This window comes from Cornus florida, unplaced genomic scaffold (assembly GCF_030987335.1).
Source record: "Cornus florida cultivar Cherokee Brave unplaced genomic scaffold, ASM3098733v1 CherokeeBrave_3.0.0_Hap2_Chr02, whole genome shotgun sequence".
Lineage (NCBI taxonomy): Eukaryota > Viridiplantae > Streptophyta > Magnoliopsida > Cornales > Cornaceae > Cornus > Cornus florida.
The window spans coordinates 29,500,645-29,519,455 of record NW_026775572.1 but is presented as its reverse complement, the minus strand read 5'-3'; the positions used below and the strand labels follow the sequence as shown (position 1 = coordinate 29,519,455).

Sequence of the window (18,811 nt, the reverse complement as noted above, 5' to 3'; positions counted from 1 at the left end):
ATTTAATTTTTTTGTTAAAAAATATATAATATAACGAGGAGGGTTGATGCAATTTACCCTTTTATTTTTGCATGTCAAGATAATTGATTAAGGTTATGACCTTAAATCTAGTAGAATGACTCCAAATAATTGTGAAAAAAAATTATTTGTGGTGGTGGCTCTAACTTCCGATCTCCCTTTAATAATATGTCTACTTTGATAATTAAACACTTTTAATTGTTGGGTTGTGGCTCAAATTCTTGATAAGAATATATTTTGAAAATTAATTTGCAATCGGTTGGCACTTGGGCAGTAGTGAGCTTCGAGAAAGTACAATAAAAAATTAGTTGCACTTGCTCGATGAGTGTGGGACGCAGTTTTCTTTTTCGTTTTAGATGCTTGAAGACTTGTGGAGTAAGACTAAAGACGTAAGAAGGAAGTTGTGGCTTATTAGGCTATTACTTTAGAGTTGATGATTGATATGATAACTCCTTATTAAGCAAGTTGTGAAATTCTTGTCTAACAAGAATTGAGTTTGAAGACTCCATAAATAAATAACGGTTTGGAAAGAGACAGGAGAAAGATGTAGGGCTTGAAATGGTGAGTATTTTGAGATGAGAATATATGTAATTCCTGATAATGTAGACTGAAAAAGTTAATAAATGAGTGAGTGGGGTTTTGACATCTATGGTTGTATATTTTCTACATTGATATATAATAGTAAAATCTCTTTTCATGGACGTAATCCTAGAATTGGTGAACCATAAAAGCTATTGTGTTGTACGTGAATGCATATGACTGTTATCTTCATATTTGTGTATGATATAGCTGTGTATGTGTTATTAATGATGTGATACTAATATTTATATTGTATGTGATAAAAAAGAGATTTAATTCTCAACAATTACTGGCCAAGAGCTTATGATAATGATCCATGCACCACCCCATGCATGCGGGCACTTTATACAAATAGCCCATGCCTATATTGTGGACAATCTCTTTTGGTGAAAGAATGTCTTCATCTAAGGCTAAAAGGACAGATATCATCTATCAGCATCACTTTTTGGTCAGAGGTTAAACAGTCCACAACAACCATATTCTTAATTTTTTTTGGTTAAACTGTCAACACCATCGACTTTGCATGTAAGGGCCTCTAATTAATGATCTGCTCACTCTGTACAAGGAACTACATTACACAAATTTCTTGTCTCTCTCTTTCAAAAGTCCAACTAAAGATTCTAAATATTCCAAACCATGACTAAACTCCACATGTGCAAAATAAGCATTTTCTTTCAGGATTAGAATACTTAGTAATTGAAAAAATAAAAAAAATAAAAACACAACTACTACGACCTTTAGAGAAATTTTCTAATACTATTCTTACATAATAAAGCGTGTTGAAGTTAGTAGTGAAGGCTTCTTTAATAGATATTTCAGAATATCGTGACCTGAGTATCTCAACTATTGAATGCGATGGTAAGACTCATCTGATAAATGATTCAACGGTTGAGAAATCCCGAAATACGTACTAAAATATTGTAGAACTTCTCTATAAACAGAACCTTTTTGAAGTGTATTTAATGATTCTATACGTTAGTCATTTCACTCTGAGTGGTTTTGGAGTGACAATATGCCTACTGCAAGAAAGGAAGAATTTTACATTAATTGAACTATCAACTCTTTTTTGCAATAACATATTCCTTGGCGAAATTCCAAATCCATGATTTAAGAACAGAACCACAAATTGCTGGCAAAAGTAAAATAAACAAGTTTATACTCTTAAAACTTTAAGTCTTTACCTAGTTTCATTACTGAATTTTCACTTGATACAACTATAGCTTTTGCATTTCTGATATGTCTAAATCTACTTTACATTATCTAACTGATTTTAATCAGCATTTGTAAATATCATTTTGAGGTATCGATGCTGGATTTCCCTCAAACAAGCAATAAACTGGTGGAATGGTGAGTGTCCTCAGATCTCCATAGGCATTCCAACAAAATGGATCCAACACAACCTGTCCCTGAGCAGGAAGCAACTCCACCTCCGAAAAAGTGAGGTTGGCACAGGGGACTGTGTCGCTGCAGGCCAGACGAATTGGCGGGCTTCTGACATCATAAGTACCCTTAATGTTTTCATACAAGATGTCGGAAATGGATACTGCAGAAGTCTGGTTGATGCAGCCCTTGGTTTGACAGTAGTATTGGTCAATCATGATGGGGTTCCGGACAGTGTCCATGCGAATATTGTTGAAGGTAACCTTATATACTGCTCCTGATCCACCTTGCCATGTTTTAATCCTTACCCCATTATCAGAGTGCTTGATGGTAGAGTCTGTCACTGTGATATTTGATACACAGGCTCGGGAATTACGGCTGCCTAGGCTGCCAATGCTGCACCAAGAAATTAGTATTTGATTTTGTAAAGACTTTGAAACCTCATGACAAAAAGGGATTGTTTTTGGCCATAGCCTTCAAAAAAAATTGTGGGTGTGAAGCTCTGAGACACTCCACATGGTCTTATTAACTCCATGTAAAATTCACAAATACGGATAGGTCAGAAAAATGGCTAGTGTATCAGAATTTTGGTAGTTCTGTTCATCAGAATTTTGGTAGTTATGTTCATTGTTCACTTATGTTTAAATTGGGATAATAATAAAAGGGTAAAATTGACATTTATAGAAAATGATTTATATATATTAAAGTTGATCAGAGACTAGTTTAGAGGCCTAAACTTCCCTCCAAAACTTGTTTCTTTAAGAAACTAAAGCCTGAAGAACAGAGATTATAAAAAGGGCAATGAAAGTACCTTATTCCATGACTTGGACCACATGTGATGTTCTTTATGTCTACATTATAGCAACCGGTTCCAATCGATACACAGTCATCACCTACACAACAGGTTAGGAAAGAAACAATATGAGTTTGATCTAGAGTTGTAAATCAAAAAGGAATAACTTTTGAAAGCTTCTTGAATTACCATTGGCAATGACTGAATTGTATATTTTTACATCATATGTGTTCTCTATGTGAATTCCATCCGTGTTGGGACTCTGTGGAGGTGCTTTTATGTAAAGCGAATTTACAAGAACATCCCGGCAACTGTCAAACCGAAAATGGAACTGGGGGCTGTTTTTGATTCGAAGTCCTTGGACCGTCAAGTTAGAGCTCTGAAAGAACCTCAAGGCCTGTAAGTAAAATAAATAAAAAAAACAAAAAAATGATTACTTTCATGACCAAGTGAATAGAACTTGTAGAAAGTTAGTGAAATGTGTGTGTGTGGCTTACAACTGGGCTGTCACAAGGACCTGGAAGTGTAGTTCCATTTATTCCCTGTTTCAATAATAGACAGATTGGTCAATTGGGAGCTTTCTGAAAGCATACATATATGTATATATTACAAGTAAAAGTTTGCTTACTTTGTGGGGTTTGCAAGGAAGATTCCACCATTTCTCTCCTCGACCATCTATTTGGCCACCCCCTTGCATTGACATCCCATCGAGTCTGTAGAAGACCAGCCATTGTCGCCTACTGTTTTGTTTAGGCCACGAGTCTGGTCCATCCGGTGGCATAAGAGTCGCATCGAGCTTTACAACATCAATCAACAAAGAAAAACACATGTTAAGAACTTATCAGTATCTCTTAAAATTTGTAAGGCAAAGTTTCGAATATAATGGAGTGTCCACAATACCTGAAAGACCAAGCCACTTTTACAAGGGCCAGTGAATATTGTAGATTGTATCATGAAGGAATAGCTACGAGGAGCGAGGACAATGGCTAATTCGACTTGGCAGGCAGCGTCCCAAGCCATCTTGAATGCTTGTGTGTCGTCAGTCACGCCGTCCCCAACAGCACCAAATGATAGTACATTAAAAACTACTGGAGAATTAGGTGAATTCCCATTGGAACCGGGCAAAGAAGCCTCGGGTGCAGGGGAGGGAGGTAGAGAAATCTGTGATAATGCGCGGAGTCTACCCTGAATGGGAAGAAAGAAAAAGCACAAGAAAATGGAGAAAAACAAGATAAAATTCCTAGAGGAGTCCATAGCGAGCTTAGCTTTTTGCTGAGATAAGGTCTCGTACATATATAGAGAGAACAAAATGGAGCAACAAGAAAACTAGGCCACTACTATTCCTATATCAAGAATGTCCTTTTACTAGGTTTTGAAGATCAAACTTGACATTTGATTTCAAGAGTTTATTTGTCAAAGCCCTACAAAACCATAGAATGATGGAATCAAGATGCCCACGTTTTCGGAAGCCGAAAGAAAGCAAGATTGAAGGTGTATGTGTGACCACCAGAAGCACTAAAACCACTTGCAAGACTTGAGTACTTCACACAACTAACTTAGCTGCTGCATGCTTAGGATATTGCAGAATCATCAGTTGATACAAAGTCAGACTTTTATACTAGGAATTTCCTAGTGGAAAGCTACTTTTCAAGTCCAGTATGCACATTAAATTATTTTAATGCGCGCGGAACCGACCAGTTCCATTTAAAGATTGGTCTTTTCTGGTGAGGATTGTGGAGTCTGCACATGAGATTTCAATACAAAAAAGGTGTAGGGAATAAGAATGTATCGGAACCTACAGTGGTAAACCTAAGAACCCCCCATGTTCTTCCCATTACTCTCACTTTCTTTGGTCCCTGAACTAGTATACCTAGCCAAAGAAATATGTTGCTTCAACTTGTTGGAATGGAACCCTTTTTTGGTACTATCATCATCAAATACATTGCAAGAAGACATTACAAATATTAATGGAAGACCATCATGTGTGTTGGTGCTGCCTCTGTTGGGTGTTGAGAAAAATACCAATCGTAGATAATACCGGTCTCGAGCTTTTGTCGTTATCGCTAAGTCCGAGGGTCAGATGTACACAATACTTTCTTAATTTGAGCTTAATGCAAAACTTAAGCATGATTATAAGGCTGACCTGCTAAAAATGCTTTTCATCTTATTTATTTGTTTTCACGAGGCCATGAACAGACCACTTTGGAAAGTGCTGGTGTTGAGTAAGCATAACATAACGACTAATAGCTTTGTGTGCTTTGCATATCTCTGTTTAGCTTCTTTTGCTGACGCTTGTTGATGCCCACTTTGGTTCACCATTTTTATTTATTTTTATATCTGACAGTCTCTGATTGGTAATGGGGTTTTAAATTTGGATTCCATCTATTAAAAAATGAACTGGATAATGCTTTGTATGAGACAACAGAAATCACACTAATTATGGCCCAAACTGAGTGGGGGCGGCAAGAAAATATTATACTTGCATTCCTATAGAGAATAGCACTCACTTAAAATCTGGTACTTTCCTATTCCTATAGGGACTTGGTAGATTTCAGTTCAATTTGAACCATTCATTATCAACGGTTCTGTTTGTATCAGCATTTTTTTCTCTGAATTTTTTTGGAGCACATTTGTCTTCATACTTTATTGATGACCTAAACAAATTTGTAGTGTTCCAAAACCTCCTCATCCAACAGAAATACCAGAGGCTTATGGTTCTCAAGGAACCAAAACAACAACCGTATGAAGACGAGACGGAAACTTCATTATAGTGGTTCCAGAGATTCTCAACGCATTTAAATCACACATTTCAACACATTTATTCTAGATTTCCGCATAGAAAAACGATGAAATGGTGTTTAATCGCGTTTCAACACATTTAGCTGTTGATATCTAAAACAAATGTGTTAAAGACAGATTTAAGTGCGTTGAAAATCTTTACAGCACGCTATATCAAGGACCTGCTGCTGGAGAGGATCGAGCCGCCCATATTCTAAGGTTCATACTGGGAGTATATGCAAGAATAAGAAGAAAAACAGAGTCCGTTCAGTTCATCAACTCAACAAACATTAAAGTCAAAAGACATATTCCTTGAGCATGAAAATACCCTCAAGTTGCCTTTATCCACTAACAACATTTTACACTGGAATAGAGCAGCTGACTATATTTATACAAAAAGAAGAAAAAGAAAAAAGAGTTTGTCATAATTGACACCAAGAAAGTACTCCTAGGTGAAGTGGCAGACCTATCCCCAGTCAATAAAGGGAAGAGGTGGATATCCACCCTCTGGAGGAGGCTTCAGGGATGGAGGTAAATTTCCCAGTGAGATTCCCATGCTGTCTCTGACCATATCACCTGCTACAACAACTAAGAATATAAGATAAAATAATTCAAGCTAGAAATAGATAAAGAGAATTAAAATAATCAAACAGCTCCCAACTAGGATTGCAAATGAACCGAGCTATTCACGAACAGCCCAGATTCAGATTGTTTTAAGTTCAACTCGAGTTCATTCATTAAGTAAAACAACAGATTCTGGGCTGTTCGAACAGCCCAGAATCAGCATGTTTTACATGTGTTTGTAATTTGTTATTGAAAATATTATGTTACTAAATGAGCCAGGCAATCTTAACACGAGCTCAAACTGAGTCTGACCAAAAAAACATGATTGAGCTCGGCTAATTTTATTAAACAAGCACAGTGAAGCTATTCAAAATCATGAAAAGTAGAACCCAAGCCTATCTTTTTGAGCTTGCCACGATCCCAAGCGGAGCTTGAGCTGAGCCCACAAACAAATGAGCCTATTCCGAACAGATTGAAGCTCGGCTTAGCTTAGCTCATTTGCAGCTCTACCTTCAACTGATGCAGGAAATTGAAGGCATTGGTCTTGTGCATTCCGAAATATGGTTCAAGATCCCAATGATCAAAACTATCACCAATGCCAATACTTGCCTAGCAAAGAGGCGCCTCCAACTAGTTGATTCCTCGGAACGCTAGGTGACTGAATATTATCTGTGCAGTTTATGAAGAATTGTCAGATCAAATAAATTATAAAATTTGACTCATCAATTGTCTTGACCCATAATAATAATAATAATAATAATAATAAAGAATAAGGAAAATAAAATCCTTTTCAAATATCCTGGTCTCATGTTATAAGATTTTTCTAAAATTATGGATTTCCAAATCAAAAGGGACATTCGTAATACCATCAACCAGAGCTAATTTGGACCATGAAATTAACATAACTCAGAACAGTATTTCTATGAAAAGAGCAGAAAGGGGGATCAAAGAGAGAAGGAATAATAAGAAGACAGAGATTACCTGCCATGCCCTGTGCACTCGAACTTTGAGAGTTCTGCTTGGGATGGAAATATTTACAAGAATCCCCATACTGGCAAGATCCCTGAGCATGAGAAGGAAATGAATGAACATAATAATCCAGACCAGAGTAGCATACTAGAAGCCAAAGTAAACTCTTCTTTGTTCATAATTATGTATAAAAAACAATAATATAAATAGCCCACGAATCAACACCCAACAAATAGTTGATGGGACATCTCTTTCACACAAAATTTCTTCAATAAAGCACACAAACTCATATACCCATTGAATTAGACTGTATGCAGCAATAATCTAACAAGTAGTTTAAAACTAGATAATCCATAGATGAAAATCAATGGATTCCAATGAATGGACATATGCATGCTCTTTTAAAACATGCCATATAGAAAGAAAACAAAACAAGTGGTAAAAAAACAAACAAAAAACAAATGAGATCTTTACAAAATGGTTGATTATATATTTTATCATATCAATTTTTACACTTCAAAGGAAACAAAAGAGAGAGAAGAAAAACAAAGAGAGAACGAGAGCAACAAATGATTCAACATACAGCTCATAAAGTGAAATCTCAAGCGCTAAAAATCCTCTCACAACCCGAGAGAGAAAAACCTAAAGAAGAATCTCTTTCACTTTAACAAATATTGAAACAACAAATATAGTCTTGTCCTGATTAATTCCCTGATTAATACTACATATGTGTTTACAAGAACCGTTCAGCCACTTTGGTGTTGCTTATGCTCAATTAGCAATCAAGCCAACTTGACCTCCAATCTGCCCCATTTGGGCAGGTGATCTCAACCCAGCTGTAGAAAGGGCAAACTTGAGCTAAATTTTGAAATGCCTCATCCATTTACCAGACCCATTGTATGTTGGGAGTTACCACCTTATAATGATTATAACAAATAGAAATTGCCATAACCGTCAAGACGAAGTGCAAATATCTACGTAGTATAACCAGCAGCTTCTGCATATCCTTAAACAATTGATCAATCACCCCAAGGGGTTGGCTTAAGTGGGTAAGTCACTTGGCCCTGGTGCCTCGTGAAGCTTCAGGTGTAAGGTTTGACTCCTCTTGGGTGTAAACAATTCCTTGTGAATGTGTGTGTGTGTGTTTGGGGGAAGGGGAGGGGGAGGGGTGAGTATCAACTAGTAAAAAAAAAAAAAAATCAATTGATAAATCTCTAGAATTTCATAAGAAGCATTCTCATCCTTCTATAGACTATCTAAAAAAGTTGCTAGGGGTGGCAATGCAATATTATCTCTGCTGATGTATACTATAAGTAAACATTTGTTTGGTCTCCTTTTTGATACTCAACTCTTAAGGAGGAAAAAAAGGGTCAGGTTTCTCCTAGTGAACACAGAATGGATGATAATACTGTCCCCATTGAGACATATCACTAAGTGTCTCCTTAAGAAAAAGTACAATTGTGTTCACGCATGTCATATATTTAACCACACTTATCTAGATATAAGCCTGGGTGTTCTTGACCACAAGGTACCTTCAACCATGCCAACGTGCTCGTCTCTTGACCATAAGATGTTTTCAAAACCACTCTCATGAGAGCTTTCTAGAAATAAGTAATTGTACAATATGTAAGTATCAAATCCTAAGTTTTTGGATGGGATTTGAAATGGGTAAAATTTGGGATTTGAAATCCCATCGATTCTGAATCCCATTTTAAATTCCGTTGTCAACGCAAATTCCTAACAATCCCGTTTCCAAATCCAAATCCCTTCATTCCAAACACAGTTGAAGCAATTTTCTTTTATCTTTTCCTTTTTTAATTTTTTAAAAATAATAATAATAATAATAATAATACATAGAAATAAAACTATAGGCCACTCTGCTTGGGAAATGTATAGTATGAGATGAAATAGGTGCATAAATCGTAAGTCGTCATTTACATGCCAAACTTTACAGAATTGCTATCACTGTATCATCCAAATAATATATATTGCTCGGTTTCATCCCAACAATTTAATAATTTCTGGAATTTTTTTTAAAATATTCCCCAATCACGCCACATATTCAGCAAACCCAAAACAAATATCAGGCATGAATAGACTGCTTATATATATATATATATATATATATATATATATATATAGAGAGAGAGAGAGAGAGAGAGAGAGAGAGAGAGAGAGTAATTTCACAAAATAAAAAAGTGAATATCATGCCGAAGACGAGAAAGGTGAAAATTTTCTAACGTGAAACACCAAAAGCAATCAGAAAACAGAATAGAAATACAGAACCACAAATCAAAGTATGACAAACATTAATACACAAATGCGCACATAACATTAAGATTGGAGAGTGGTACCGTTCTGACGAAGCGATTGCAGACTCCTTTTCCAAAGGACTCCGGATGAATGCTGTTGGGATCTGCTAATATACACACACACCAAAAAAAAAAAAAAAAAAAGGGAAAACTAAAATAAACATACAGAGCTCGGAAGTGACACACATATATATCAAAATTAGGGTTTGAAGTGCAGCTGAAGACCTCTTAAGGAGTCGTACCAGAGAGCTTTGGCTCTCTTGTGCTGAAGACCTTCGAGATGGCGCTTCCTAGCGTAAGGCGTGTCCTGAAATTGTTTGTCGCAGTAGTCGCAGTAGTACTTTCCCAATGGCATTTTCCTTTTCCTTCCTTTTCCTTTCCTCTCCTCCCTATTGTTTCTACTATTTTTCAGAATGCTGGTATTTCAAATGTTTCGCTGGACTTGGACCTTCCAAATTTGGGTAATTGGGTCTCTCCAAGTCCAATAACAATCTGAGTTTCGAAACCTGGTTGAATGAGTGCTAAATCTGATACGTCAATAGCAAACGGACCATTGTTACAAGGTCCGGTGATTCTGATGGGAAGTAATTTGGTATATATAGGTTGTGTGTTAGCACGTAATAGCTTAAGTTTTTTAGTCAAATCGCGAAGCACTGATCCGTTACGGTTGGTTTTAGAGTCGATCCTTGATCCGGAGTCATGCCAAGTGTTTAGTTCAGAGATATCCTGGGTACATACCCGGGTATGTAGGGTGGCCCAATCACTACGAGACTCGAATGACCCAACTGCAATTAGGGTGTTGCCAGTGGAGTTCGGGTGGGGGAGAGTAAAGTTGGGGTGGGAAAGAATGTTATAAGGGGAGCCTTGTCCCACCTAGAATTATGTTGAAAAGGAAGCGTGTTTGTCATTCAACCCAAAAATGAATCCATTTCAAAAAAAAATTCTTGTCAATATGTCAGACATGATAAGATAATGTAGCAGTTCAGGAACTCCCCTGGGCAAGGCCCCTTAGGGACCCACCCCAAGTTACAAACCTGTGCCACGCGCACCGGCCCCTCAACATGCACAGCAGTCAACCATCATAGCTATGCCCCGGGGGCTAGCAGTTCAGAATGTTGCCTTGAACTATCCATTGACGCCACGATTAGATTGTCATCTTTTAGTTTCTTTGTATTGCCTTTAACCGTCCATTGATGCCACGATTAGATTGTCATCTTTTAGTTTCTATTTTTAATTTCTTTGTACCTTATGTTCTTGATGCATACGTATTGTTTCAAATTTTTTTGTGTTTCTTCCGTTATTTGTTCCGGCTTTATAGGCTGTTTTTCCATGTGACTTTCCATTTGGAACAATGAAGATGCATGCAGTACAATTGCAAAACATGACTCTCCATTTGGGGCTCTTGTTATTACATCACATCATCACATTGCTTTCTAGGCTACTACTAATGGACCCTTCACTTTGAATACATTTTTACAATGTATCATCAAACATATTTTCAATTTATTTCTGAAATACAATTTAAGACGGAATTCATTCCTTCTCTCCCATTCACAATTAGTCTCTCTCTGCACATCCATGTAATATGACAAGGAAGACACACTCCATTTCCAATCACCCTCACTCGCTAATTGCGCTGTTGTTGCCTGTTTCAGGACACCATTAAAGACTGCACATGCCAAAAACCTATATAACAAGTCTACTCCAGATCGCGCTGTTAATCTCCTAAACTACACTGGAAACCCAATATCAAATATATTTAGACAGATGTTCATACTTATCCATGTAATGTTACAATATGTTGGAGATACAGAAACAGGGTAATCATAACACCCAATGAGGCTTGGGCAAAATTAAGTCGCATCATTTCCTAAATCTGCTTTTACAAAACAAGATAATACAAATTCGAAACATTAGAAGGGGGGAAAAAGAAAGAAAGAAAGAAAAAGAACATATGGGCATAGATAGAGAGAAGAAACACAAAGCTTTCCATATGGAAATACTCGTTGATTTGTAACATTCTTCATCAAATCACAACGCAAGGAAGGGGCACTGCTTTCGAGCATGCTCTGGTATTAATTTCACCAGAATCTCCACTGGCACCCCCTTCAACTCTGGAAGGCACAACAATACCGATAAAAATGACTCAAACGTTTATAGGACAACAAAGATAATGTGAGAAACAATTTAATGAGTTCATACCATGAGGCTTAAAGTTAAATAGTGGAGGGAGAAATCGTCCATTTGGCAGGCGCATATTCGGATCACGTAGCTCGTCAAAAAAGGAGTGGGTCAAAGCATCCAGCTACATTAAAACCAACCCCATCAAGTTACTAATAGAATAATTAGCACAAAAGGATGAATAGTAACAGAGAACCTAACATAGCTATTTTATCACCCTGTATAGTTTAAAATCATGAAATGAGTATATAACATTGTAGCAACCGAGCAGACAATCAAGTTCAATAGAGAAAATGTTTTCACAGCCAACTTCAAGTGGTAGGATGAACAAATTTAACTAAATAAGCTGTGGCACATTCCATTTCGAATCCAAAAGAAATCTGTATCGGTGCAATAACCAATTGTCCTTAGTGCACCCTCCCCCCCCCGCACCCTCCCCCCCCCCCCCCCCCTCCTCTCTCTCTCTCTCTCTCTCTCTCACTCAGGTTTTATGAAAATTTCTAAGATTACAAATAAATTGTCTTGTATAGGAATATTATCATCAACTTCCACTTCATAGATAATAGGAATTATGCCTCTGAATAAACAGAACAAAATAGGTAGTCTAAGAATAGAATAATTCCCATATGGCACCAATGACATGCTTCTGTTTAGATTCTTATACATCAAATGCATGACAAATGATATATATGAACAACCTCTCAGCATCCCCCACCCTATAAAAACCGCTAAAGGAAAAGAAAAGGAAAAGTAGTGAACCATGTGTGATTCTTTAACATCATTAAATAGTTTGCTAAAATCTAATACTATGACAAGCAGTCATGTGAACATAATCATAGCCTAGCCCGTGAAGAAAAGAAAGCAAAGCAAAGAAGATCCTTGCTAGGACAGATGCTAGAGGAAAAAAGAAGATGGTAACTAAATTAAAGAGAGAGATTTCACTCACAGCTGTGCACCGTAGGTTAGGAGAGTACTGCAGCAGTCTTGAAACTAGATCAACAGCTTCTGGAGGCATGCGTTTATGGAATATCTGATAAGAAAAGGAAATGATTATATATACTAATACATCGCGAGGCAAAGAAAAAACTAGTGCAAGAAAAACAAAACACTAGTACTAGCAATTTCTGGTTCCTATTACCTTGTGCCACGGATGAGCTTTAATTTGTGGAAATTTAAACTCTGTATAGTTGGGATTCATGCATTTAATCTCCTCCCTTGTTGGCGTACCCAGTACCTGCAAAATTCACATAAAAAGTGTCAGACAAAATGAATGAACACTGTCACGTAACATGAGAAACTAAAAGATGCCATCCTCGGCAAAGAATGATAAGATATTGAAAGCATCCATCATTATTTGCCAATCCAACATAAAGAGAGCCACTTTCCGTGTCATTATCAACCCAAACTTACTCGGAAATTAACGTGCTTGTTTCAGGTCATTCACAAGATTCAGTACCAACCAATGGCATACAATGAATCAACTGCTGGTTTGTTAATCTATATGTCCAGATCCGAGCATTAGGAAAAACATAATCTGTTCACAGATGGCAATTCCCAGCAGCAACAAGTGCACCGAGTTTGTAAAAAAAAAAATTTGGTTTCACCGTCCAAACCACAAAGTCCTCTCCCAAATTGATTAATTTGTTGCTACAAAGATTTATAATGCACTGGAAATATATATATATATGTATATATATATATATATATATATATAGAGAGAGAGAGAGAGAGAGATTTATTACCTTGATAATCTCAACAAGTTGGTCAACTCCACTCTCACCTGGAAATAAAGGCTAAAAAAAAAAAAAGGAAAGTTTAATCTAAAACACATCATGAAGTTCAGGGATTCAAAGTTCAAAAGAACTTGAACACAAACCATCTACCTACCTGTCCAAGAAGCAGCTCAGCAAGAACACAGCCAGCAGACCAGATGTCAATAGCCGAGGTATACTCAGTTGCTCCAAATATAAGCTCGGGTGCTCTATAATACCTAGAGCATATGTAAGAAATATTGGGCTCCCCCTTTACCTGTCAAGAAACAGCAGTCAGCATTCCAACCAAAAGCCAAAATGACAGTAATATCAACAAGAGCGCAAGAAAGCTGGGAACAAACCAAAACTTTAGCGCTTCCAAAGTCACATAGTTTGAGCTGGTGGGTATGTGGATTCACCTGCACAAGGATACAGAGATCTTAGATGCAAAGTGCTGTTAAGGTGCTGGGAGAAATGTATATAAAGTGGGCCGCAGGAGATAATAGTAGAATTGTGAAAAGCATACTGACATAAGAATAAGACATAAGTTTATTTCCCAAGACAAGGCTCAAAATTTAGGCTTAATGTTGTTCTGAACATCGTTTAAAAAAGTTTTTTTTTTTAATATTCGTCAATTTCCCAAACTCGTTAAATTGTTTACATTTTTCCGAGTTAAATAAAAATGAAATCTAATCACCACAATCATTACCTGCCCGTAACTACTAAAACTAAATCATTCGTTATTTCCTCTGGATGGTGATAAGAAATAAATGGAAATCCACAACACTATAGGTTGTGGGCAATAATTTCCTAACAGTGGTAATATCCCAGTGATTTACGCATTTGAACACTCTTCCCAAACAAAATGGGAACACTCTATGACTCTAAGATGCCAAACAAAACCTAGGCCTCTTTCCAGATTCCTACGTGTATAAATTTCCACACATTTCAGGCTGGAACATGGTTGTAAAAGTGCCTGTACTATATAGGAATAATAGGACGTGGATAATTCTAGTCCATAAACTATATTGGGGACATGGTGAACCAATAGTCTAATATGCGGTAGGGCAAGCAATGTTAAGACTAATTTATCAAATCACATGCAAACAAATGAATAAATAAATAAGCATACCAAAAGATTTTGAGGCTTGATATCCCGGTGACATACTCCAATACTGCGATGAATGTAAGACAACGCCCTGAAGATCTGCCAAAAATCAGCAACACATCATACTCTACAAGATTAACTTAAACACATCATACTCTACAAGATTAACTTCCAACACATTATACTCCACAAGATTAACTTTTGAATAAATCAATCCTCTGACGGGATAGTTGTGTCTGTGTTGCTGTTGGGTGTGGGGGGTAAGAAACCCAAGCAAAACAATAAAACGACAATTAACGCTCATCATCCAAGGGTTGTAGCCCAATGACACTTCCTCAACTTCCAAAGTAGAAGGTTAAGAATTGAGTCCTCATAGGGGTATGTGGGGGTGAGTTCCTTGCCAAGACAAAAAGTAAAAAAATCAAATTTCAAAATAAACCACCAATGGTGTTTCATGCTATCATCAATAACATTAACAGCATAATGAAAATTTGAAGGCAGTTCAAAATATTCAAACCATCAACAAAAACTTCTCTCTCTTGAAAAGTCAATAGAAGGGAAGACATGCATTAGATCATACAAGGAAGATCAGATCTAGTTAAGAAACATGTTGCGGGCTTGGTCGGATGAGGTTGTTCTGTATAGAAGATATGTGCAGCTTTTGAAAAGAAAGGGATCAATTTGCATATACATGAGCTTGTCAAGATCTCAAATGTAGTTCACATAGGAAAAGAGCCAAAGATACAACTAAAAATACCACATCCACCTAAAATTTCTGAGAATAAAAAGATACCTGATATGTGTACAGCTTCACATATATCAATGGCATCCTCTGGTTCAACTTATTGTAGTGTTTAATTACACGGTGAACAGTCTCAGGAACATACTCGAGTACCAGATTAAGATAAAGTTCATCCTTTTCAGTTGTAGAAAAGAAACAATGCTTCAAAGAAACAACGTTCGGGTGGTCAAGAAGACGCATGGTTTGTAACTCTCGATTCTTGTATCTCTTGTCTTGAAGAACCTTCTTTATTGCCACAGTTTCACCTGTCTCTAAGCACTTCGCCTAAAGAAAGAAAGTGATCAGCATATAACAGCATCGTAATTGTGGTGTATGAGGAAAATTATATTAATAAAAAACCTTACCTGGAACACAACTCCAAATGATCCGTGTCCGACAACACGCTCAGCCATGTAGCTAATAGTCTAAATTTTTTAACAGAGAAGCTTGAATTAGAGGAAAACATGTTTAATTGATAAAATTGAGAAAAATAATAGTAACGTAAAAAATCTCCCATACCAACTAGAGAATGATCTTGAGAGACAATAAACAGTGATGAAGCATGACTAAAATGGTGAGACCTTGTGTATCGCGTAATGAAGACCAAAGGTGGATACTCTATAGCACACCAGTTAAGTTTTACATTTACTTTGTGTGGAAGGTTAAGCATGCAATGTTGTAACGAAATTAATTTGTTTAAATAATTATAACGTTTCAGATTCTTTTCATCTCAGACAAGAAAACTTAATAGCAAATAAAATGACAAGGTAATACGGAGTTCAACATGCCCGCTAATTCTATAAAAACGAGTGATCCACTAAAAATTTTTTAAATATATATACTGTAACAGAACTCAGAAATCAAGGAATTAATATAGTTCAGGGTGTAAATAGCACAAAAATAATGAACAATCTAAAATAGTTCCTCAAAAACACGCTGATAAGACGTTAAAAGTAGTCATGAATAATAAACAGCTGCTGCAAATACCTGCTTCGGTTGGCCATTTCGACCACCAATTGTTGTCACTATTATATGACCTGTCTCTGTTCCATTACCATCAACAACTGTGGCCTCCATTTCCTAAAAATAAAGAACATCTATATCAACTGATGGCAAATAATAAACATAAAATAGTAAACACACACTTGGTAGCAAGAAATCGTGTGGCACAGCATGGAAACAGGCAAGGTCATGAACACACATGCAAAAGAGAACTAGAGAGTAAAAAGAGATACAGAAAGAGACTTTAAATCAAATGTACCTTATCATCCCTAATTTTCATGTCATTCAACTCCTCAGGTAATCTATCAACACCACCAGTATGGCCACTGGATTCTCTCAAACCAGACGCCGGTGCTACACCCACAGAAGCCATTTGCTAAAAACTTTGATCACTGTTACACCCTAACAAGTCATTTACCTGCTGAAATGGATATGATATTAATAAACTTATCTTAAACAGCAAATTATGTACCAGAAACATAATTATTCTTTCTTTGTTCTCTCTCTAATTAATGAAGTATCCACTTATATTTAATTAATTGAGAAAAAATAATAAACAAAATATAATCCTGCAGAAATTAAAAAGGAATTTAATAGACAGGAGTTAAAATGACAACAATCAAGCCATATCAGAAGTTATGAATACAATAACACAGAGAAAATATCTGAAGTGGAAAAAAGTGAATGAAAATCCAAAAAATAATAATAATAAAGAAATAAAGGAGCTGTTAGACCGTACATATATATAATAAAAATAAAAGATAGAGAGGCACCCATTATTATTGATATCAATTTCTTATACAGATGAACTTGTGATCATTCCCCTCAAAGGAAAAGTTTGCCCTCTAACTGTGACCTCCCATTGCAGACAAGTCTAGACTCGACCCACCAGGAAGTACAGTGAGCAAAATATAACAACCAACACACTTGCTGCTGTTCACAACATTTCCTGGAATTAACTTGTCTTAACAAGTAAAAATTAAGCATAAATTAAAAGGAAAAAAAAAAACACTTCTTCAAGTGTCTGTTTGAGAGAGAGCATGAATAAAAATTATAGGATCTATTCATACACCATAGAAAGGGAAGTTCAGAAAACATAAATACACAGTAACAAGGATGTATTCCAAACTTTGTATATAATAATTAAATTTGATACATGCATATACACACACACACACACACACACACACAAAAAAAAAAAAAAAAAAAAAACTTCCAAGAGACAAGTTTAAAAGAAAACATAAAAATAACAAATCTTAAGAACAGAAAACGAAGATCTTCACGAAATCAAAAACAGGAAACAAGATCGATACACCGAAAAAAAAAAAAAAAGATGTGCAGATCCAGATCAACAAACCCCGAAAACAAGATCGCAGTCAACATTCTCCGATCCGGAATCCGAACACAAAACCCTAGAAAACCAAGAGAGAACCGCAGGGAAGAGAATCGTACCGATCGAATCAGAACCCTCCCCGGAGATTAAGAACGAAACAATCAAATCATCGATCTGATAGTTGTGAGAATTAGTGGTGCAGATGAGAGCATGTCATGTCCGGAAAAGAGAGAGGAGCCTAACAAAGAGAGAGAGAAAGAGGTGGGTATATTTATTTACTACTAGTACGTATTTTCATATAATAATACATACACATATAGATATATGTATGCGTGTGTGTAACTGTGTGTTTCTTTTGTTTTTGTTTTTGTTTTTGCGTTGGCTTTCTGTGTGGTGCAATAATGTGCTGTTGACAGTCACAGACGAAAACCCTGTTTAAAAAATGGTTTTGTGTGTGTTTTAAAACTTTCTTTGATTTGTTTTGAGTCTTTGTAAGCAAGTACTGGTTGTTGTTATAGCCTTTTTGACCGTTCAAACTCAACTTTAAATTTTTACCATTTAAAGAAGAGAGAAAGGAAAAGGAGCCACAAAAATGTACAAAAGGGCAATCATTGTGGGTGGCCATTGAGCAAAATGGGGCACCTATCCTTTCCAATAAGGGCACAATTTGAGTGGGATTTCTATTCATGGAGGTTAAGGACGGTGAACTAGTGAAGTGTACATTACAATTGTCTATGTTCAAGACAAATAATCTCACCATGCTTGTTTCTAATTCTCGTAAAACAACTAAATCTAATGTTAGCTTTTTCTTTGTCTATGAATAGGATTGGTGTTACACGTGAAACTTGTACCACGTTCGATTTGAATGAAAGTTGAAGTGTACATAAATGAGTGGGTATGTAATGTAATACTTCTCAACAGCTTAAATTTTTAAATAAATAAGCAAACGCCCACCCACCCTTGGTATCATATTTAGGTTCAATCATTAATTCGATGTTACCGTATAAATAAATTGGTATATACTATTACCAAACAAATTGAGTTTTTAAATAAATGAATGCGTATTTCAATTACATCAAAGGCCTTAGGAATTTAGTCCAATTTCGAATAAGAGAATGGTAATCAAATTGTATGAGTGGAGACTACTACAACTGTTAAGTTTTTGAATGTGATGGGAGAACCTTATTTGATAAATAAAATATTTCATTTTAATAAAAGTAGTTACATTCAATAGTAAAAATTATTTGATTTATATTTATTCT

General features: G+C 36.2%; 3 protein-coding genes across 6 annotated transcripts; all 3 read right to left on the bottom strand.

Annotated features, from left to right (window-relative positions):
- Positions 1-1,675: 1,675 nt before the first annotated feature.
- On the bottom strand, positions 1,676-4,805 carry LOC132294522 (polygalacturonase At1g48100). The gene is made up of 6 exons (XM_059792415.1): positions 3,671-4,805; positions 3,399-3,566; positions 3,268-3,312; positions 2,960-3,167; positions 2,789-2,870; positions 1,676-2,373 (listed from the first exon to the last, which is right to left on the bottom strand). Exons 1-6 carry the CDS (start codon positions 4,061-4,063, stop codon positions 1,872-1,874), a joined length of 1,398 nt encoding a protein of 465 aa, XP_059648398.1. The 5' UTR covers positions 4,064-4,805; the 3' UTR covers positions 1,676-1,871.
- Positions 4,806-5,793: 988 nt separating this feature from the next.
- LOC132294521 (zinc finger CCCH domain-containing protein 3) lies at positions 5,794-9,843 on the bottom strand. Its single transcript, XM_059792414.1, has 5 exons — positions 9,619-9,843; positions 9,436-9,497; positions 7,094-7,175; positions 6,722-6,781; positions 5,794-6,124 (listed from the first exon to the last, which is right to left on the bottom strand). The coding sequence occupies exons 1-5, from the start codon at positions 9,746-9,748 to the stop codon at positions 6,015-6,017; spliced, it is 444 nt and encodes a 147-aa protein (XP_059648397.1). The 5' UTR covers positions 9,749-9,843; the 3' UTR covers positions 5,794-6,014.
- A 1,281-nt stretch (positions 9,844-11,124) lies between these two features.
- LOC132294520 (shaggy-related protein kinase alpha) lies at positions 11,125-17,924 on the bottom strand. 4 transcript variants are annotated; one of them, XM_059792413.1, is made up of 13 exons: positions 17,574-17,924; positions 16,476-16,637; positions 16,202-16,294; positions 15,580-15,639; positions 15,227-15,499; positions 14,458-14,532; positions 13,688-13,744; positions 13,462-13,602; positions 13,317-13,367; positions 12,713-12,808; positions 12,521-12,604; positions 11,596-11,698; positions 11,125-11,507 (listed from the first exon to the last, which is right to left on the bottom strand). In XM_059792413.1, the coding sequence occupies exons 2-13, from the start codon at positions 16,587-16,589 to the stop codon at positions 11,425-11,427; spliced, it is 1,230 nt and encodes a 409-aa protein (XP_059648396.1). In that variant the 5' UTR covers positions 16,590-16,637; positions 17,574-17,924; the 3' UTR covers positions 11,125-11,424. The 4 variants fall into 4 exon arrangements, with proteins under 4 accessions (XP_059648396.1, XP_059648395.1, XP_059648394.1 ...); XM_059792412.1 differs by having other exon boundaries at positions 16,476-16,634; XM_059792411.1 differs by having other exon boundaries at positions 17,669-17,923.
- Between the last annotated feature and the right edge of the window lie 887 nt (positions 17,925-18,811).